Genomic DNA, 18918 nt, shown 5'->3' with positions numbered 1-18918 from the left:
AAAGTTTCCTGAGCACGTGGAGGGAGCAGAGCACATCCCTGGGCTTTCCTGCATCCTTAGACCTCAGGGCACCTCCCAGCAGCACCTGCCCAGGTGAGCTGGCTGGGCTGGGGGCTGTGCTGCCAGGGAGGCTCAGCAGGTCCTGGTGCCAGGCAGGAGGGAGCCCCACACCCCTGCTTCACTTGCCAGGCAGCCACAAGCCAGGTGTGTGGTGGGGATGGCCAACTTGGGGTCAGTCATTCCAAGGCAGGATTGTACAGGTGGATTAAACACCAAGGTTTTGAGAGGAAGCACAGCTTGTCTGGGGTTCTCAGGGGTGAGAGGAGCAGCTCTGCAGGATGAGGGGCTCACAGCCTGTCATGGTTGTGATGGAGACAATACAAAGCAACACTTCATTTTCAGAAGGCTTTAAACCTGTTTTTATTATAGCATGCATGCTTTTTATACTTTGTTACAAAACTCCTAAGTTTACACTTTACTCATTGGTCAGGAAAGACAAACCAAGTGCTATTGGAATAGGAAGTTGCAGATTTCTCTTATTTCTCCTTCTTTCTTTCTTGGTTTCTACATCAACGACCTTGGTAGGAAATTCTTCCAGGGGCAAACACGGATCCTCTTATCAAACTTCTCTGTGGCTCACAGAAGTGTCTGTAAAACCTCTTTCACAACAGCTCTTGGAGAGCAAGGGCAGCTGCTCCAGGAGCCCAAATTCAGCATCCTGCAGCACTGCCGGCCCGCGGCCAGCAACGGGCGCCAGAGGATTTCTGAGATCCCGGCTGGGCTCGGGACTAACTGTGATCCTGGCTGGGCTTGAGTCTAACTGAGATCCTGGCTGGGCTCGACACTAACTGTGATCCTGGCTGGGCTCGACTCTAACTGTGATCCTGGCTGGGCTCAAGACTAACTGTGATCCTGGCTGGGCTCGAGACTAACTGTGATCCTGGCTGGGCTCGAGACTAACTGTGATCCTGGCTGGGCTCGAGACTAACTGTGATCCTGGCTGGGGTCAAGTCTAACTGTGATCCTGGCTGGGCTCGACACTAACTGAGATCCTGGCTGGGCTCGAGTGTAGCTGTGATTCCAGCTGGGCTCAGGACTAAGTGTGACTCTAGCTGTGACACTAGCTGTGACACTAGCTGTGACACTAGCTGTGGCACTAGCTGTGACACTAGCTGTGACACTTGCTGTGACACTAGCTGTGCTCTGTCTGCAGATGGAGAAGCCCAGCTGGCCTCCACCGTCATCGACACCATCATGGCAGGGCTGCCTGGACCGCGGGGAGCCCCGGGGCCCGTGGGGCCACCAGGTGACAGCCGGGGCTGGGCTCGGGGCTGGCAGGGAGGGCAGGAGGGCAAAGCCCGTCTGATGGAGAGTGGCTGGTCCGTGGGTGCCTGCAGGGGAGGGGGGGCTCCTCACTGGCAAGAAGTAACTGGGTTTTATCTGTTGATAGTGGCTGATGGTTTGACCTTTACATCTTGAGAAAGGAGCTAATTAAAAGATGTTTTTAAAAGTAGGTTCAGTGATTCCTTCCTGAGAGCAGAGTTGTTCTCCCCCTGCTGCAAACCTGTCCTGTCGCTGCAGAGCTGCACCAAGCAGGGGCTGGCCAGATGCTCTGTGATGTCTGTGAAGACTTTGGAGCCAGTTTGAGCAATTCCAGATTTTCACCAGTATAACTGAAATCAGAATCTGAGATGAAAATTCAGTGACAAGCCTTCTTTCTCTCTGTGCTGATGGGTGGCTTAAATGATAATATTCCTGCAGACGTCAGCACTTCCCTGTATGATGCATATTTAGGAGTCAACTCCCATTAGTTGCAGAAAAGGCTTCTCCTTTCATTATGAGGGCCTTTCATTTATCCTTCAATTCCTTTATTCTTTGACTTAAGCATTTGTATGGTGCATTAATGATTGAGGCTGATTCAGCTGTACTTTGTGTATAATGTCCACATTGTTTCATCTCAAGGGTTGTGACAACTAAAGCAGAGAGGAGATTGCTAAGTTCAGGCTAAGCAAATATCCTGTCTCCCATCTGCAGGTATAATTTAACAGCTACTGTTGAGATATAATTATTTTTTCAAAAGGAATGAATCTGTTAAGTCACTGTGTGAGACAAGTTGACCTGTTTAGATGGTGCTTAACACATCCTGGAAGCAGCTCTCCTGTGGTACAGATTTTAAATTAATTTATTGCCACTGCAGTGACTGAAGACCAAGAGAGAGCTTTGCTTTGCCCCACTCAGCCTCTCCTATCTCTGACAAGAGCAGCAGCCCTGGGGCTTCCCTTGCCACTTGAGGTTGCTTCAGGACCAGCACCTGCAGTGTCTCACTCTCATGGAGCTGTTCCATGGATCTAGTTTCAGTTTTCTCAAAAGCTGAATTTTAAGGAATGGAAATGTGGATGTTACTGCACCTTTTTTTCCTCCCAGAGCTCTAACATCCCCCCTAGGGCATGGGGATGTGTTGTCAGGATGTGGGTGTCCAGTAATCCAGTGTTTGATGAAAGGTTCTCACTCACTGGGAGACTCAGCAGAACATGAAAAATGTGCATGCCTTTGGAATTTAGGGTTCTTCCTTCTAAGTCTCCTTAACATTGTCTCCAATTATGATTCCCACCAGGGCCACCAGGTGCTTCAGGACCCAAAGGGCCCCCAGGACCCATTGGAGCCCCTGGATCACAAGTAAGGTGCTTTGGTGCTTTGGGGTGAAGGGCAGAGGGGGGTCAGGGATAAAACATCATCCCGTGCACAAGGAGGGAGAGTAATCTTAGATCTGCTGTTGTGTTCCCCATGAAATTCTGTGATTTATTTCCTTTTTCTCATTCTGGCTTAAGAGGTTGAAGTGGTTGTGCTTTCCAGAGTTTCCCTTAATCATAACTACACATTGTGCTGCTGCTGTGTCAAAACAGTTCACTGTGGCCTGAGCTGATGCAAAGGATCTGACATGGGCTTTACTAACACAGTAATAGAAAAACTCTGCATTTCCTGTGGAACACATAAAAAGAACAAAAATGCATCAATGGGAATTCAACAATTCACCAGAGTGAATGTGTTAAGCCTACTTTTCCAGACATAGCACTTCCTATTCAAGAAAAATATCACAAATTCCCATCAGTTTGATTATTTATTGATACAAACATTGTGGAGGGGGGAGATAATAATGGAGTGGGAAAAACTCACTCCAAAGAATTTATGGTAGAAGAAGGGCACAGTACTCACATGGATGGAAAAAGCTGATTAAATGGAAAGAAGTGAAGTCATGAATAGGGAACTGCCAAACTGCTCCAAACTGTGGTTGGCTGATACAAAGGGACTCAGTTTTGGGAAGAATATTGCTTAATGTGGAGGTAAAACAGCAGCATCAAATTTTTCAAAGGAATCCCACATGACTGGAGAGCACAGAGAAAGGTTAAGTAACTTTATAGAGGGATGTAACTCAGATCTGATAGGAGGGGGCTTGGAACTGAAAATAGAGAGAGAAGATTTTACCTATGTGTTTATTAACCACTTTGAAGAAGCAATGAACAACAGGTTAGGGAAAGTTTGCCAGTGTAGCAGAATCCTTTCAATTAGGAAATACTCTGGAGAACAATGAGAAACTCCAGATAGATACAAACACAGTGAGAGATTTGGCAGCCAAATGACAGATGCAGTTTAACATCATTAAATATAAGGTAATTCACAATTCATAAGTAGATTCTGCAGCAGAGTCTGGCTTTTTGACACGCAGCACACACTGTAAGCCTTTTATTTTTGCACTGTGGAATTCAGTGCTCTTGAGCATCCCTGTCTCACACACTGCTGAGAGCTGTCAGGAGCAAAGGATGCTTATGGACACTTGGGCTTTGTCCGTGCTGCATGTCTGACAGAGGGCCAAGCCTGCTCTGTGCCCTACCTCATCTGCCAGCCCCAGGGAGCCTCCTAAGCCAGGCCTGAGTGTCTGGGGAGCTCAGCTGAGCTGGTGGGGCTGGCTGCAGGCAGGGAACAACGTGCTGCTGGTGAGCACTGCTGGCTCCCAGCTGAAATGGGAGAGGACTCCTCGTTTGCACCCTTAAATCACGTGTGTGCCACCTCCTTGGGCCACGTCACAGGCACTGAGCTCCTCACAGCAATGCTCAGTTTTTCTGTCAGTATTTCTGTAGGATGCTCTGTGTGCTTTTTGTCCTTTCTCTCTGGGCCTACAAAACCCATTTCTCTGGGTGCTGATGTGGGGATTTGGGGGGGCTGTTCCTAACCAGGCTGGCTTAAATCCCCAGTGGCCTGGAGGGGAGCTCCAGACTCACTTCTGCAGCCTCCAAGACAATGTACAAGTCACCTGAGGTGGAAAAAAAGCATTTTGTACGTGGCTATGGGGAGAAGGAGAGCTGACAGGCTGAATATAAACAAACAATCTTGTTCTCTCTTGGTCTGGTTAATAACTGTGGCTTCTCTGGGTGGATAAGTGAAGAATTTGGATCGATTTCTGCATAGCAGTTCAATTAGGAGAAATCTGGAGACTGTGCCCTTCTTAGCCATTGGTGACTGCTTTATAGATTTGTTCAACCCAGGGAGTAAAATTATTAGCAGAGATTGGGCTTAATTTCAAAATTGTTTATTAGGGTGAGTGAATAGCTTCAAAATAATTTCCACTACACAATCCAATTAATTTTCAGGTATGTGTGCTTGCTCCTGCCACCCACTGAGGCAATTAAGAAGTAGGGGGAAGCAGTGGGGATTTTTAAGCTAAACATACTACCTGTGTATTAATTTCTTCTTGGTAACTGAGAACAAGAACTGTCCTGTCATACTGACCCCAAAAAAATGTTACATCAGGGGCCTGCAGAGCATTAAAAGAACCAAATAGAGGGTTCTGCAGAAAGTGCTGGGCTCGGGATATCTGCAAACAGAGCTCCTGTTGTGTTTGCTTGAGGGAAAAAGAGAATCCAGCCCAATTGCTTAATGGGTGTATGAGGTTTTCAGGAGCTGAGGATCACTGGGAAATGTATTCACTACACCTACACAAAGGTTGCACAGTAGAAATTAATTCCTTCTTGTTCTGCATCTCTTCTAGGGCTTGCCAGGATCTCCAGGACAGCCTGGACCAAAAGGATCCAAAGGAGACCGAGGAGAGAGAGTAAGGTTTTACAGGCACAGGGAGATTCCCACAGCTTTTGGAGGCTGTGGAATTATACACAGCACAGGTCTCACAGATGCAGTGGGGCCACAGCCACCTCCAACTTAAAATGCAGAATTTCTGGGGTTTCTGCAAGAACCAAGATGAGGTTTCCTGTACAGAGAAAGAGTTGAATTCCTTGCAAAGTCAGGTATTCTCCAAAGAGATTAGCAGATTTGCTGATTTAGGTTTGCTACCCCAAAGAGGTAGCAAAGACATGGTGTATAAAGGCCTGTGGAGACCAACTTTTTTCCACCAGCCAGCCAAAGCTGTTTAGTGTGGAGTGTTTTGAGAGGTCTAACTGAACTCTCCCTTCTGCAGCCCTAAGGCTTTAAAAACTCACCAGACTTTTCCTGACCCAAACTCATTCTCCAGGTCAAATGATGTTCTTAACATATTTGGAATATTGAAGTCATGTCCTTAATGTTTATGTGCCTCAGTCCTTAGTGGGCTGTCCAGTGCTGATAACTAAACTGAGAACAAAAAGGTTGTTGAAATGTTAATTCCAAACTGGTGAAGTTTAGGAACTACCAGAGAAATATCTGACAAGGGTATAAATGTGTCAGATTCCCAGCCCAGCATTCAAGCACTGGGAAGGCTTTGAAAGGGGCATTTGGGCCTTTGGCTGCTTCTGTCCAGCTGAATTGCCAAAAGGTCATGGTCTGAGATCTCTGGGTGAGTCTAGGAGCACAAAATCACTTGGGAGTGGCGTGGGTGGAAGAGGATCATCTGCCCTTAGGTGTGCCATGGGCACCATGGACTGTGGAGAACCACTGAGACCCCAGCATGGAGAGAGCCAAAGGAGGGGACAAAGACCAGGAGGAAAACATTGGCTGGTTCCTCTGCAGTGATGGATGTCTGCAGTGGTGGCTGCACTGCCACAGCTCTGGGAGACAAGCTCCCTTTCCTTCCAAGTTTCCTGTCCCACCAAGGGGGGTGAATGGGGGCTGCAGGTGGGTGATTCCCCCATGGCAGAACCTCCTCTGCATTCCTGCTCCCTTCCAATCCAGCAGAGCAGAGGGATGTCTGAAAGAGCCAGGAGAGACAAATGCAGATCAGTGAACTCCAATGTGCTGACTTCTCAAATTCCTGGGAATAACCACAAACTGCTCCTCTGTGCAAGGTGCTTGTTTCACCCCTCCTGAGGGATCAGGAGCAGCAGCTATCTGAGAGTGAGCACATCTGTCTTTGGAAATCTCTGTTATATTTTAGGTTTGGGTCTTGGTCCTGTTCTTTTGTAAGAAATCACTTGCACTTCCCTGGAAGACAGAGTGGCTGTTGGTCATTGTTTGTAACACTTTCCTTGTGCAGCTCAGCCAACTTGGGCATGACTTGGCTTTACAAATAGATTGATGGAGTTCTGGGACTAGAATTCAAGATTCTGGTAGAGAGCAAAACCTTAACTGATGAGATGGATGCACAGATTACCAACTACATCTCACTGCCACTCAATCTTTATTTTCAGCTTAAAAAATGGAAGGGCATGGTGTGTGGCAAAGTGTCACATTTCTATCCAGGATACTGATAAAACTCCTCCTCGATGATGTATTTAATATTTTGCTGTAGTTTCTGGTCGACCATATTACTAATATTACTACTAATATACCATATTATTACTACACTTACTTTGAAACAAAGTCCTGTTGCATTGTGTCCATTCACTCCTGACAGATCCCTTAGAATTTGGTTTTGTTCCCTCCTTGCTAGGGATTTAGAATTGTAATTCTCCTCTTAGGTCTGGGACAAATGAGATTTTCAAATATCAAAATGTCTTGATAAATAGAATAAAACCCCTCATATTTCCTGTTAGTGTGGAAAGGGAAGCTGACAGCTTTTTCTGTCAGAATTTCTGCAGGATGCTCTGTGTGCTTTTTGTCTGTTGTGAGTGTGGTTTTGAATGCTGGTTTGACAACTACATGCTGCAATTTGGGGTTTGGTGGATAAAAATGAGGGCTCGAGCAGAGGAGCTGTGCAGCTGCAAAGAAAAGCAGAGGGGAGGGGGGTTTACAACAGCTACTGAGATTTGAGAAAATGTTATTATACATTCTTCCTGCTTAATCTTGGAGAGAACAGATGTGGGAGAGACCTGCAGCAGTCAGAGCACAGCCCCTGGATGGCTCAGCTCTGTGTGCTGCTCACGCTCAGCCTCTGCTCATCCCAAGCTCTGCCAGCCAGGGAGGCTCCACAGCATCTCCAGGCACTCTTCAGAGCAACAGCCAGGGAGGCCTGGGATAAAAGATACTGCCAACATCCAGCCTAAATATCCTTTGATCCCCTTTAAGCTGATAACATCCTTTCTGTTCCTCCTGGACATGGAGCACAGGCTGTTTATGTGCTTTCAGTCTGTTGTGCTTCTCTCTGAGATTTTTCCTCTTGCCTGTGCTTTTTCACAAGCTTTGCTCCCTCCAGTGCACAATCCAAGTACTTCCCTTTGAAGATACTGGGAGCACCTGACGGACTGGGCCTTTCTCCCAGAGCTCTCCCTGTCCATAGGGGTCTGTTCCTGGTGCTGGCAAGGCGTTCCATAGGAACTCATTCCATGGGAATGTTCTGTAGGTGCCCCTTGGTTTTATACAAATTTGATGGACACAAACCCAGCAGCTCTCCTTTCCACTGCAGAAATCTGCCACCATATATGTAGCTTTTCTGAGGGAAAAAGGATGGGTTTGTTGCTGTGTGTGTCTGCAGGGGGAGAGCCAGGGGAAATATGTGGCTGTTTCATGAATGGATTTCTAGAAATGCTTTTACATTTTGCCTCTTCTTCCCAAGCTCCTGCTTTCTCCCTAAATAACCTGTAACTGCTCTTCTGGTCAGGGATTCTGCCCTGCCCCAGCTGCTCCAGGGTGGGAACACTGTGGAGGAAAACAGGAGAAAAGATGATCTTCAGTTCAACAGAATTTCATTCTGCCCCAAATCAATACTAGTTCAAACTGCTTCTCTTAAAGAAAAAATAAAATAATTAAAAAAAAAAAGAACAAAAGCCCCTCACTGAGAACAATGTGAAAATTAGCACAGCAGGAGAAAGAAACAAACCAACCAAAATATTGTACCTGTGTTTTGATCAGTAGCTGTGGGGTGTGTGGAGCAGGAGCAGATTAAATCAGTGCTTGGTGGGAGTCCTGGGCTCTGTTCTGGCTGGGGCAGCAGCAGCCCATCACTTCTACCAGAGAGAAGAATGCAGTGTCTTTGTAAGGAACAAATCTCCAGCCAAATTCCTTCCTGGTATAATGTAACTGACTGCTGGAAAGTTCAAAAAACCTGCTAATCGCCTTACAGGGAGGGCACTGAGCTCAGGAGCTCTGGATCCACCCCAGCTCCTCCAGAGCCTGATGGGATTTGGAGCTGATACTTGACAGAAAACCATAACCCCCTTTTGCTGTCTCTAAGTGATAATGTCAAGGGAGAGGAATTTTTTGTACACATTATCCCAAGTGTAAGGTTTTTTCCCACTAAGCCATCTTAATTCCACTAGTAAAAATTACACTGTGTTCTTGTCAAGTGGCAAAGTATCTCCTAATGACACTGCCTTTATTTCCAACAGGGGCAAGCAGGTCTGCCTGGAGAGAGGGGCATTAAGGGACTTCCTGTAAGTGCTGCACTCGTGGGTGGGTGCCAGGCTCAGGTGGGGCTGGTGCCTGGCACTGCAGGTGCCACTGGCTGCCCTGGAGCTGCTTCAGAGCTGAGCTCTGCTGGCTCCAGCTCAGACATTCGTTCCACAGACACCCTCACCCTAACGAATCCCTCTGCAAATGAAGCATGCCCTGGTGGAAAGCACAGTGCTGACCTGACCAGGGGGCATCAGGGGGGCTGTGCTGTGCCTGCAGATCCCTCTGGCCAGAGCTGGGCACACCCAGGAGCTCCTGGCACCACCAGAGCCCAAACCTGGGCACAGTTAAACAGCTCAAAGTCCATCAGCTGCTCTCAACTCCCTCCTGCACCCCAGCTGGCCAAGCTGAGCTGGAGACCCTGTAATGAGGTTGAGAGCTGTCTCCAAATGATTTTTTGGCAATACCTGAACAGATGCCCAGAGGAATGTCTGCACTGGCACATATGGCCAGTGGAAACAAACCAATGGTGATGAAGGTTGGCTGACAGAGATCTAGTGGAGAAAAATGGGGATTTTTTGACTGGCAGCTTCCAAAGAAGCCCCAGAGCCTCTGGGACGGTTCTCATCTCTCTTCCTTGGTTCCACCTAATAATTTCATACAATTCACACAGCCTTTTCCTTGGTTCTTCCTCCCGTGCTCACCTCTGCTTTGCAGATGTCTCAGGGATGTCCAACAAGTTTGAGGAGCCCAAGCCTTTCCACTCTATTTTAGATTGTTAGTTTTATGGTTAGCTTAGAGTGGTTGAATCTCTCCCTGTCATCTGCTCTTCAGAAAGTGCATGAAACTTCCTGGCTGGGGGGAAACATGATTGCAATGTTCCCAGCACAGAGAGATCTTTGTTCAAGGAGAGCTTAATGAGCATCTTCAGAGGCAGAAAGTGATGTGACTAATTAATGAAAGCAGAATGGAGGGGTTTTGTGTTCTAAATCAAGATGAACACGTGCATGTTTGGGGGAAAGGAGCAATTTATCTGTGGTTTAGCATACAGTGTTGTTCATTGAGAGCCCAGTGAGGTGTCTCTGGCCTTGCTGGGGCCCAGGCCATGGCAGGTGGCTCCTCCTGCAGCTTGGCCACTCCTGGACAAGTTCATTTGTGTTAGAAGTGGTGGTGACCTCCTGGGAAGCTGACAGGAGCCATGGCAAAGCTCAGGAGAGCACTTTGGCCCTTGGCATGAAGGTCCATGTGTTTTCTGCTGATGAACTGCTTCTTTAATTTGCTCCTTTGGTGGGGAGGGATCCAAGAGGTCCTGGAAGGCTCCTCAGCCACGTGTAACCAAGTTTCCTTCCTTTGTTTTAGGGTGAACCAGGCAAGAAGGGTGAGGAAGGTGACAAAGGTGCTGATGTAAGGATGTGTTTCTACTGTTTTACTTTTAGTTTTGTCACTTTGCTGTCCTTCAACCCTTTGGCAGGTGGGTTTGGGGGCCAGAGGGTGAGTCCACAGTTAAATGTGCAGAGCAAGTGTGCCTTGGGTTTGAATTTAATGTGTGTCAGAAATCCTGGTCTGTGAGGTTTCCTTGGCCATGTTGTCACCATGTTCTTGAGCACCTCAGTCCCCAGAGGTTGTTCTGTCACATGGAGCTGGTTGGGAATTGCTTCCTTATTGTCCCTCCCAGCTGCTGAGGACAGACTCCCAGAAGAGATCACACTGCATGTGCAGAGCACTGGAGTTCTCACATCTCTGCTCTCAATCCCCGAAATACTTCCCAACATCTCTGTAGCCCTTCAAGCCCACACCTAAGGTGACAATGACAACAAACTACAGCTTGAATGTACAGGAGGAGCTTTTTGAACAGGGATTTCTCCTGCACTCCTGCTTAGGTTATCTCTTCTTTTGCATCTTTTCATTTTTAAACATGCACACTGCAGAGTTTGGTGCTATGAAAGTGACATTATGGACAAGAAGCCTATTCTGCAACACATTCCAATGTTAGTTTTGTTTTCTTTCCTGCAGGGGGAAGGTGTCCAACAGCTTCGAGAGGCTCTGAAGATTTTAGCTGAGAGGGTATTAATCCTTGAGCACATGATAGGAATTCATGGTAAGCACTGCTGAGGTTTTCTTCTCTAGAAACCAGGGCTCTGCTCAGGCTTGATGGTTTAACATCCTCCCACTCTCCTGAGCTCTCTGTAAAGAACTCATCTCCAAGAATAAGTTATCCTCATCTCCTCATCTCTGCTCAAGCCCCATTTTCAAAACTAGGCACCATGACTTAGGGGTGCTTGGAACTGTTGAGTTCCAGCAGCTGTTCTCCTTCCTCTGGCTTTCCAGTAGCAGGTGAAATGACCCTTACAGTGATTTTTGTTACAGTTCAGGCAGCCAAGTCATGAGCAGCAGCTCAAGCCATGTGGCACAGATCATCCACCAGCTTCCCACAGAGCTGCTTGTTCAAGTCTTTAGGCCAGATCATTTAATCCTGTTAACAGCATCTTCCAAGTGACTTGAACACCACTGAGGCCCTTGCTTTGTGCAGCACCACGTTTTGCAGAGAAAGCTCAGACAGTGCTGCCATGTCAGCCTGAAAATCAGTGATCCCTGAACATTTTGTGATCATAACTTACATGAAACCTATTTTCACAGTCAGATTTAAAGAAATGTTCTACATTCAGATAGATTTTTGTGATCTCTTGAGGCTGTTGGCTCTCCCATCACTGGTAGAGTGTGTACATCATTCCTTAAAGAATGTTCTCTTCCCTTAACCACAGGATGGTGTTGGTTATTGTCACAGGAGTTGGTTATTGCCAGCCTGTTCCTTTTGGGGCAGCCAAGGATCAATTCTCTCACACCTGCCAAACCCTGCTGTGCCAGAGCAACAAACACCTTCTGTGTTTCAGAAGCACAGTTAGAGGCAAAATGTTTGGCCCCACTACCCCAGCCTGTGAGCAGCAAACCTGCTCCATGGCACTGAGCAAGTCCCAGAGCACTTTTCTGTCCTTGACACATGCAACCTCATTCCTGGCCTTGCTTGTGAGCCCACCTCACACCTCCCCTCAGATCAGCATCCACTTTTATTGGGATGTGGCCTTTGGACACTGATTTAAGCTAAGTAGCTAAAATGCCCAGCAGTCCTGACAGTGCCTCACTGCAGTAATCAAGCACTTCAGGCAGCACCTTGGGATCCCAGCCCTGTCTGGAGCCAGAGTGCTGGGATGGAATTGCTGCTGGACCCTTCCAGTGCCAGGGCATGGCTGGCCTGGCCTGGAGCCTGCTCTGCTCCGTGGCCTCCTGCCCTTGGAGGCTCCAGGTTCTACTTCCAAAAGCAACAGGCAGCAACAGCATAAGATTTTTGGGAAACCCTGAATCACAACCCCATGATTCAGCCACACTCACCCTGACCTTACCTCTGCTCTAATCCTGCTTCACTTCACATTTTCATTCCAAGGGTAGAAAAATGTATTTTTATGCTGTGTTGCTTTGAGCTGGTGGAGGTACCAGGGAGATGCCCACTCGATTTCCTAGGCAGCAACCCGTGCCAGCTGGGGTGATCTCCAGGGAAGAGGGATAGGGGGGTTCCCTGGATGAGTCCATTAGAACAGGGGATTTACAAGAGCCAGGATCTGGGCCTCCTTTGGTTTTTGCTTTGTACCTTCATTTATAGTGGTATAAAGCAAAAAATCACATCCTTAGGAATCTCCTTTAGACCCTGGGAGTGGGGTTCACACAGCCTTGCCCCAGCAGAGCTGCCTGATTTAGCTGGTTTTCACATTCTCTTTGGAAATACAGCAGCAACAAGGCGTGTGCTGCTGATATTTTGAAACAGTCATTTCAGCAAACCATTTGTATTGATCTGTTACTGCTTGGGATGGAGATGAGGTATTTACACCCATGTGTACTTCTATACCAGTGTAGCTGCATCAGCAAAAATGGATGGTTTTTTAATTGTGCACTGTGGTTAGGTCTTATTTAAACACCTATATTGTATGACTTTAGGGGTGTTTTTTTGTCCCATAAGTATTGATAATTGTATTCCTACTCAGTGCTTTTGAAATAGTTCCATTCTTTCACTTCACACATATTTTAGGCCCTAAAAATACCATTTAGAAAGGGAACTTGGAAAGTAAGGCATATTTTCCTTGTGCAGTTATGTTCATCTTCGTGTACACAGTTAAAAACCCCCAACAAACAAATAGAATAGACATTAAATAACAAACAATATTTTCCTTGAGCACAGACCTCCCTGGACTGAAAAGCACCACAGAGGTTTAAATCACCCAGCACCAACTGTCTGGTCATGTTCCCAGTGTAGGTGTTAAGGATTTGACCACAGGTTCTGGGGCAGCCCAGCTTTAAAACCCCACTCAGAAATACCAATCCCATGCGCTCATTTTCCCAAGAACCTTCCCACTGAGTGTGGTTTCCAAAACCACAGCCACCCAAGCAACAAGGCAAAACATCCCAGCAAACAAACCTCTCCTCTGCCCTGGGAGGGCAGCTGCAGCTGACCTGGCCTGCAAGCTGCAGAGAGCAGCCCAGCAGGACACAGCAAAGCCCAAATTGTTTGGCAGGGTTTGGTGCCAGCAGACAGAGCCCAAATCCTCCAGCAGCCAAAATCTCACTGGAAACAGAAACGCTGCCTGGTGGGATCAAACCAAGGCTGGCACGTTGCGCTCCTGGCAGGGAACCACAAACATCCAGCTCTGGAGGCAGAAGGAAGAAGAAATTGGGGCATTGGAAATGATGAGGCAGATCAAGCCACCAGCATCTGTTGCTGAAGAGTGACCCAGAGCAGTGTATGTTGAAGTTGTTCAGCTAAGGGAAGAGCAGGAGGTTGTTACCTGGAGGTGCTCTGGGAGCAGGGACAGGCACCATCCATCCCCAGCATTATTGCTGATTTGGCTGCAGCTCAGGGTGGGCCAATCCTTCCATTCAATCCTTTCAGTGCCTCCAAATGTCCTTTACTAGGAGGGAAATGGTACTTAAACCCTAAGAGCATCACTGCCCACTGCCCACCAGCTCATCCTCCAACACCAGGAGTCTGTGGGCAGTGCTGAGTAGTTGCTGCAGTCCAAGTAAATTCATAATTAATAAAAGAACAGCACTTTAGAAATGGAATACAAAGGAGAACAGGCCCTGCAGTAGAAGCACTTACCCAAAGAGCTCAGACAAAGCAGAGGGGAAACATCTCATGCAGGAGAAGTGTGATGGCAGCAAAGCTGTAGCTCCAAAGCTGCCTCCTGCATGGAGAGCAAACAGGAGGGAGCACACTGCTCCAGAAGAGGAACCACTCAGAAGGGCCCACGAGTGTCTTCCTCAGCCTCCCCTTTTAAATAGTGCTCTCCCATGACTTTCTCTCCTTACAGACTCTTTGTCTTCCATTGAGCCAGGCTCTGGACAGGATGTGATCCCAGGTTCCCCCCTGAGAACCAGCATCAAGATCAAGCGAGGAGGACCCCGGCAGCCCCAGGCCCACCAGATCCTCTCCTCCCTGCTGGATGATGCTGAAGCCAGAAGGAGAAGCCACCGGATGAAGTAGGAGCACTCTGTGTCCTCCCTGCCTGTTCTGCAGTTAAAGATCCAGTACCCAGTGCTTAATTGCACCCTGCAGATGGAGTGGGTGGGAGGCTGCAGTGTTGGTGGCTGGGTTTCCTTCCCTGGCCAATACTGAGCCCTGGTTGCAGGGAATGACTTATCCATAGCTCAGAGAGGGTTTTGAGAATGTTTTCCTTGATTTTGTTGTTTTGCCTTTGGAATAGCAATTGTCAGGTGTCTCAGAAGCTGCCTACAGGAGTGGCACCTCCTGGCTGTGCCTCGAGGGTTTAACCCTGCCCTTGTTCTCTCACTGCCCTTGACAGTCACTCAATAAAGCTCTGCTTAACTGGCCAAGCCCATCCATCCCACCTAGAGCCAAAGCCAAGCCTCAGCCTTGTCCATTGCTGCAGTTGGAGACATCTGCTTTTATTTCCTGTGTTGGTGTCACACTGACTTCCAGGTGCCACTTCCACAGGCCATGAAAGCATGACCTGCAAGGATTTATTTTAAGCAATAAACAAATTAGAATACAAAGTACATTTGAAAGTATTGCTCTGAAAATTCAGGCGGCTCTCTGGACTTTAGCAACAAAATCCTGGCTTTTCATGTTGCTAATTGCATGTGAGTGACATTATTTCTATTTGTGGTTGGCTAAACAAGGACTTTTGATGCAAATGTTCATGGAAACATTGGCTTTCTGTCTATCTTTAGAGAATTTAGACTATTTCTGTGAAAACATAGAGCAGTTTGCATGAGATATGATGGAATTGTGCAAGAATTTTCCCATACTGCGTTCAGCTTGTGCATACATCCAGAGATAATTAATTTAAGTGGTGGCAGTAGCTATTCACAGAAAAGGATATTTTGCAATAGTTTCTTAATCCTACAGCAATCAGGAAAAATGTTTTCACAGTGTTTTGTTTTAATCTTGTGAGTAAATCCTCACCATTTGGATGTGGAGACAGTGTAGGAACAAACCACAGCCTAGGGAATTAGTCTTGTCAAGAGCTTATCTTGCACTGGGAGTTAAATACAGAGTCATTTTACTTTTTGCAATAACTGGTTATTTTAGGGGAAGTACCAGCTTCCAGGTTTACGGAGTTGAACCTGCCCTTCAGTGACAAATGAATCACTCCACCTGCTGTGCTAACCAGGTCAGACAAGCTGATGTCATTCATGTAGACAGTGATTTTTGTTAGAAGGGGGAGATTAATCAACAAAACTGACTGGACTATTTTTTACTTTTTAATTCCCACATTCTGACAGTTCTCAAATTCAGACCAGGACAAAAGTGAGCAAATTGAGTTGTGTTAAGGCCCCTGTGTAGAACACAGCTGTGTGAGCAAGTTGGGCTGCACTGCTGCAGTGTTTCTGTCTGAGGCTTTCCAAAGAAAACACTCTGCAGTCCCTGAGTTCAGCACCCCAAGTGATCTTCCCAGGGCAAAGCCCACTGGAAATGAGGCTAAAAATGGAGGAGCTCTGCCAGCCCAGCATTAAATTGACTGTCCATATGCACTGTAAACATGGCAGTGCTACCAACAGAGCCCAATCCCAATCCTTCCTCTGAAGAGCCTGGAGCCTGGCATTTCCACAAATGAGCAGTTACAGGCTCCTTCAGGATGGCTGACCCCACCATGCCTTCACCTGGCCCTGCTCCTCAGGAATCCAGCCATCCCCAGCCAGGTGAAATGGCACAAGCTGATGCTGAGCAAGCACCAGAACCTTGCTTTTACTGCTGTGCAGCTGAATAACAACCAGCTATGCTGGAGGCAGCAGGGATGCAAGTCCCTGCCCTGCTTTGGCATCCTCCCCCTGCTTGGTCAGTGCCAGCTGTGGGGCTCATTCAGCCCACCTGGTTCAGGCTGTGCATCTGAATGATTGAATTTCCCACGAAACAAGCCCAGAGCTTTGCAGGAGCCTGGGGAGGTCCCTGGCTGCACTCTGAGTTACAGCTGGAGCGTGGTGTAGAGAGACAAGGAAATGAGTAAAACTCACGTCCAGCAGGTTCCTGAGCTCAAGCAGCCATCCTGTAACTGCAATCCCTTTGGGAGAGGAAATAAAGCCTCTCTGAATGCATCTTGCTTTCACCCCCAGCACTAAATCTAAACCCAGCATTGACTTTGAGGTGTCTGTGCTGCTCCAAGAGCCCAAGCCCCTCCTTCACCACTGGCAGGGCAAGAGCTCTGTTTGTGGCCAGCCAAGCAAGGGGCAGCCATGGGAACATTCTTGGAATAATCATTCCATCTAAGAATTAAATGTCAAAAAAAAAAAAAAAAAAGATGTTTCCTCATTTGCAGGCTGATTCCTGTGCAGGAATTGAGAAGTACTTGGTTACCTCTGGGGTGAATTGGGACCATCTTGGTCTGTATCACATGGACACTCCAAGACCTCACTGGTGGCTTCCAGGAGATAAATCAGCCAGTTGGTGTTGGAAAATCAGGCCTGGGGAGTGAGGAGAAATCTCAGTTCAGCCTAAACTCGTGCACTGGGCAGGCTGGTGCCAGCTGTAGTTGAGGCCACAGGAGCAATGTGTCCTCATGGCAGCTTCAGGAACCAAACCCAACCAAAGCAACCTTTAAAAAGGGAAACGGGGAAATTCAGTTTCACTGGTCCTGTAGCTACAGGGCTGAATTTGGGTAAGAGGGAATACAACGAGGCCATTTTTACTTCCCTGGCATTTCAGAGGCTTCACGCTGAACTGGAAGAGAAATCTTTCTTTCTCCAAGTTTGTCTTCTGAATTCAAAGTAATGCTTTAGTCACATTGCTGAGGCATTCATACTGACATGGATTTGGAATTTTATATTATTTAAAACAAATTACTGACAAGATGAAGGCAAAATTTAATGGAAGTTGTTTGCAATTAATCCTGCCAAGTCAATTGTCAAAAGGCTGTTCAGGTTTGGGTTGAGACCACTTTAATTATTGATAGTATGAGCTATGTAATTTTTTTCTCCTTGCTTTGTTTAGCCCCATCTCTCTGATGAGGTTCTGTATCTTTAAATGGGGGACAGCAGGATTACACCAGATGGACTTTCTCTCTCTGCTGGGGTTTCATTCCTCTCCACTCACAAAAGGGCTGCACCACACTGTTATGCCACCGCAGTTTAATGACATTTAAAGGTGAGCACAGCCTCACACACTGACATTGATGACACTGATGACCAAGCAAACCACTCAAACCACATTCTCCGTCATGGGCAGGATCCTGAGGTTCATTTCAGCCAGGACATATAATGCTTCTTGCCATGTCTATGTAACTTAGGGGATTTATTTTGAAGGCGTGCTCATTTAGAAATATATTTTAATTGAAATGTTTAGTGCTTTATCTTACATACATACTGTGCAATACCATAGTGTGTTCTTTTCCTTTTTTTTTTTTCTCCCTAAGACTTTTTTGAAATTCCTGATGTTTGTTCGAGCTCCAGTGTGTTTTTGACTTGGCTCAGCTATGGTAGTAGTAGTGTTTTCCTTGCCCTGAGCTAACCAGAAGCAGCACATTGCACAACCAGAACCCTTTGCAAGTCATGCACCCTCACATTCACCAGCAACCTGCAACTCCTGGGAGGCAGGGAATGCTCCTCTCCAGAGGGTCTAATTTGCACTTACTGTAAGGAATTGATAGCAACCCAGGGAAATAGGAATTAACTAGAGAGAAGAGCCCTCACCTGCTCCCACCAAACTCTAGAGTCATTTTGTCATCAACTTTCAAAGGAACAGGCCTTAAAAATCAGACCCAGCCCCAGAGCAGCATGTGCTGCTGCTGTGTGGGCTCTGCTCCAGTGTCTGCCATGAGCTGCTGTCACATGGGACCCTGAGCACTGTGACAAAGGCTTCCAAAGACAACCAGCTTCTGGAATTCCCTCCTGATGCAATGATTGGAAACCCATCCTCCTCCAGGTTTACATCTGTCTGACTCAAGATGACATTCCACTGGGGGTGTAGGGGTTAAACCACTCAGAGTCTCTGTGATTTCTTGGTTTCCTGTGAAACCAAGGGATTGAAAGGTGCTATAATTGTTCACGAGGCACATTCCCAGCCACAGAAGGAAATGGTAACTTCTTCACCAGTTATTTTACACAGTACCTTTTTTATTTATATCAGTGTGTTTTATATGTGTGCCAATGGTCCTGGCTTCTGTCCTGGGGATCAGCTTTACAACCATTTGGTCTTTTATAGGGCAGCCATAGGCAGTATCTTGCAATCACGTGTAATTTCTTAACTTAGAGCAAGAATAAATCTCGTCTGACAGGATGAACTCATTTATGGCAGGCTTTAATGTTTGTTGTAAACACGACCTGTTTGTTCCACCTCTTGCATGGTTACTTATCTGTTTTCATATTGCTATGTTATTGTTCAAAATATCTATTTCTCTTTATTTGCTATGGGGTTTGTTACTGTATATGGAATGTTTTGTATTCAGCATTTTCTTACGGAGCAGAGTGGGAACAGTATTCAAGGACCCACAAATACCAAAGACCTTTCATGTAATGCACTGAGAAATAAACTTACTGTAAATGAATATCATGTCAGGTGTCCTCTATTTATGAAGTTCAGAGCAAGTTCAAGCAAACTGCAGCCTGGAATCAGGGCTTTTCCTTCCTGACATCTCAGCCTTCTCTTTGGGAAAGCTCCTTGGCAGGGCTCTTAAAAACAAGATGTGCGTGAAGGCCCTGCTGTGAGCTGGAGGGGCAAAAAGGGCA

The 18918-nt window shown here is 46.9% G+C and overlaps 1 protein-coding gene across 6 annotated transcripts in view; it reads left to right on the top strand.

Moving 5' to 3' along the window:
- The window catches only part of COL26A1 (collagen type XXVI alpha 1 chain), a 169749-nt gene extending 151013 nt beyond the window's left edge, over window positions 1-18736 (top strand). For 4 of the 6 annotated variants that reach the window (XM_038158299.1, XM_038158303.1, XM_038158301.1 and 1 more), the window contains 7 exons: window positions 1214-1306; window positions 2615-2676; window positions 5045-5107; window positions 8688-8732; window positions 10051-10095; window positions 10705-10789; window positions 14049-18736. In XM_038158299.1, the coding sequence (XP_038014227.1) occupies window positions 1214-1306; window positions 2615-2676; window positions 5045-5107; window positions 8688-8732; window positions 10051-10095; window positions 10705-10789; window positions 14049-14221 (566 nt within the window). In that variant the 3' untranslated portion in view covers window positions 14222-18736. The remainder of the gene's footprint in view (window positions 1-1213; window positions 1307-2614; window positions 2677-5044; window positions 5108-8687; window positions 8733-10050; window positions 10096-10704; window positions 10790-14048) is intronic. The other 2 variants (XM_038158300.1, XM_038158302.1) reach the window with 2 other exon arrangements.
- The last annotated feature ends 182 nt before the right edge of the window (window positions 18737-18918 follow it).

This window comes from Motacilla alba, chromosome 19, assembly GCF_015832195.1.
Source record: "Motacilla alba alba isolate MOTALB_02 chromosome 19, Motacilla_alba_V1.0_pri, whole genome shotgun sequence".
In the NCBI taxonomy this organism is placed as follows: Eukaryota; Metazoa; Chordata; class Aves; order Passeriformes; family Motacillidae; genus Motacilla; species Motacilla alba.
The sequence above is the reverse complement of the archived record's forward strand: the minus strand, read 5'-3'. Positions and strand labels throughout refer to the sequence as shown.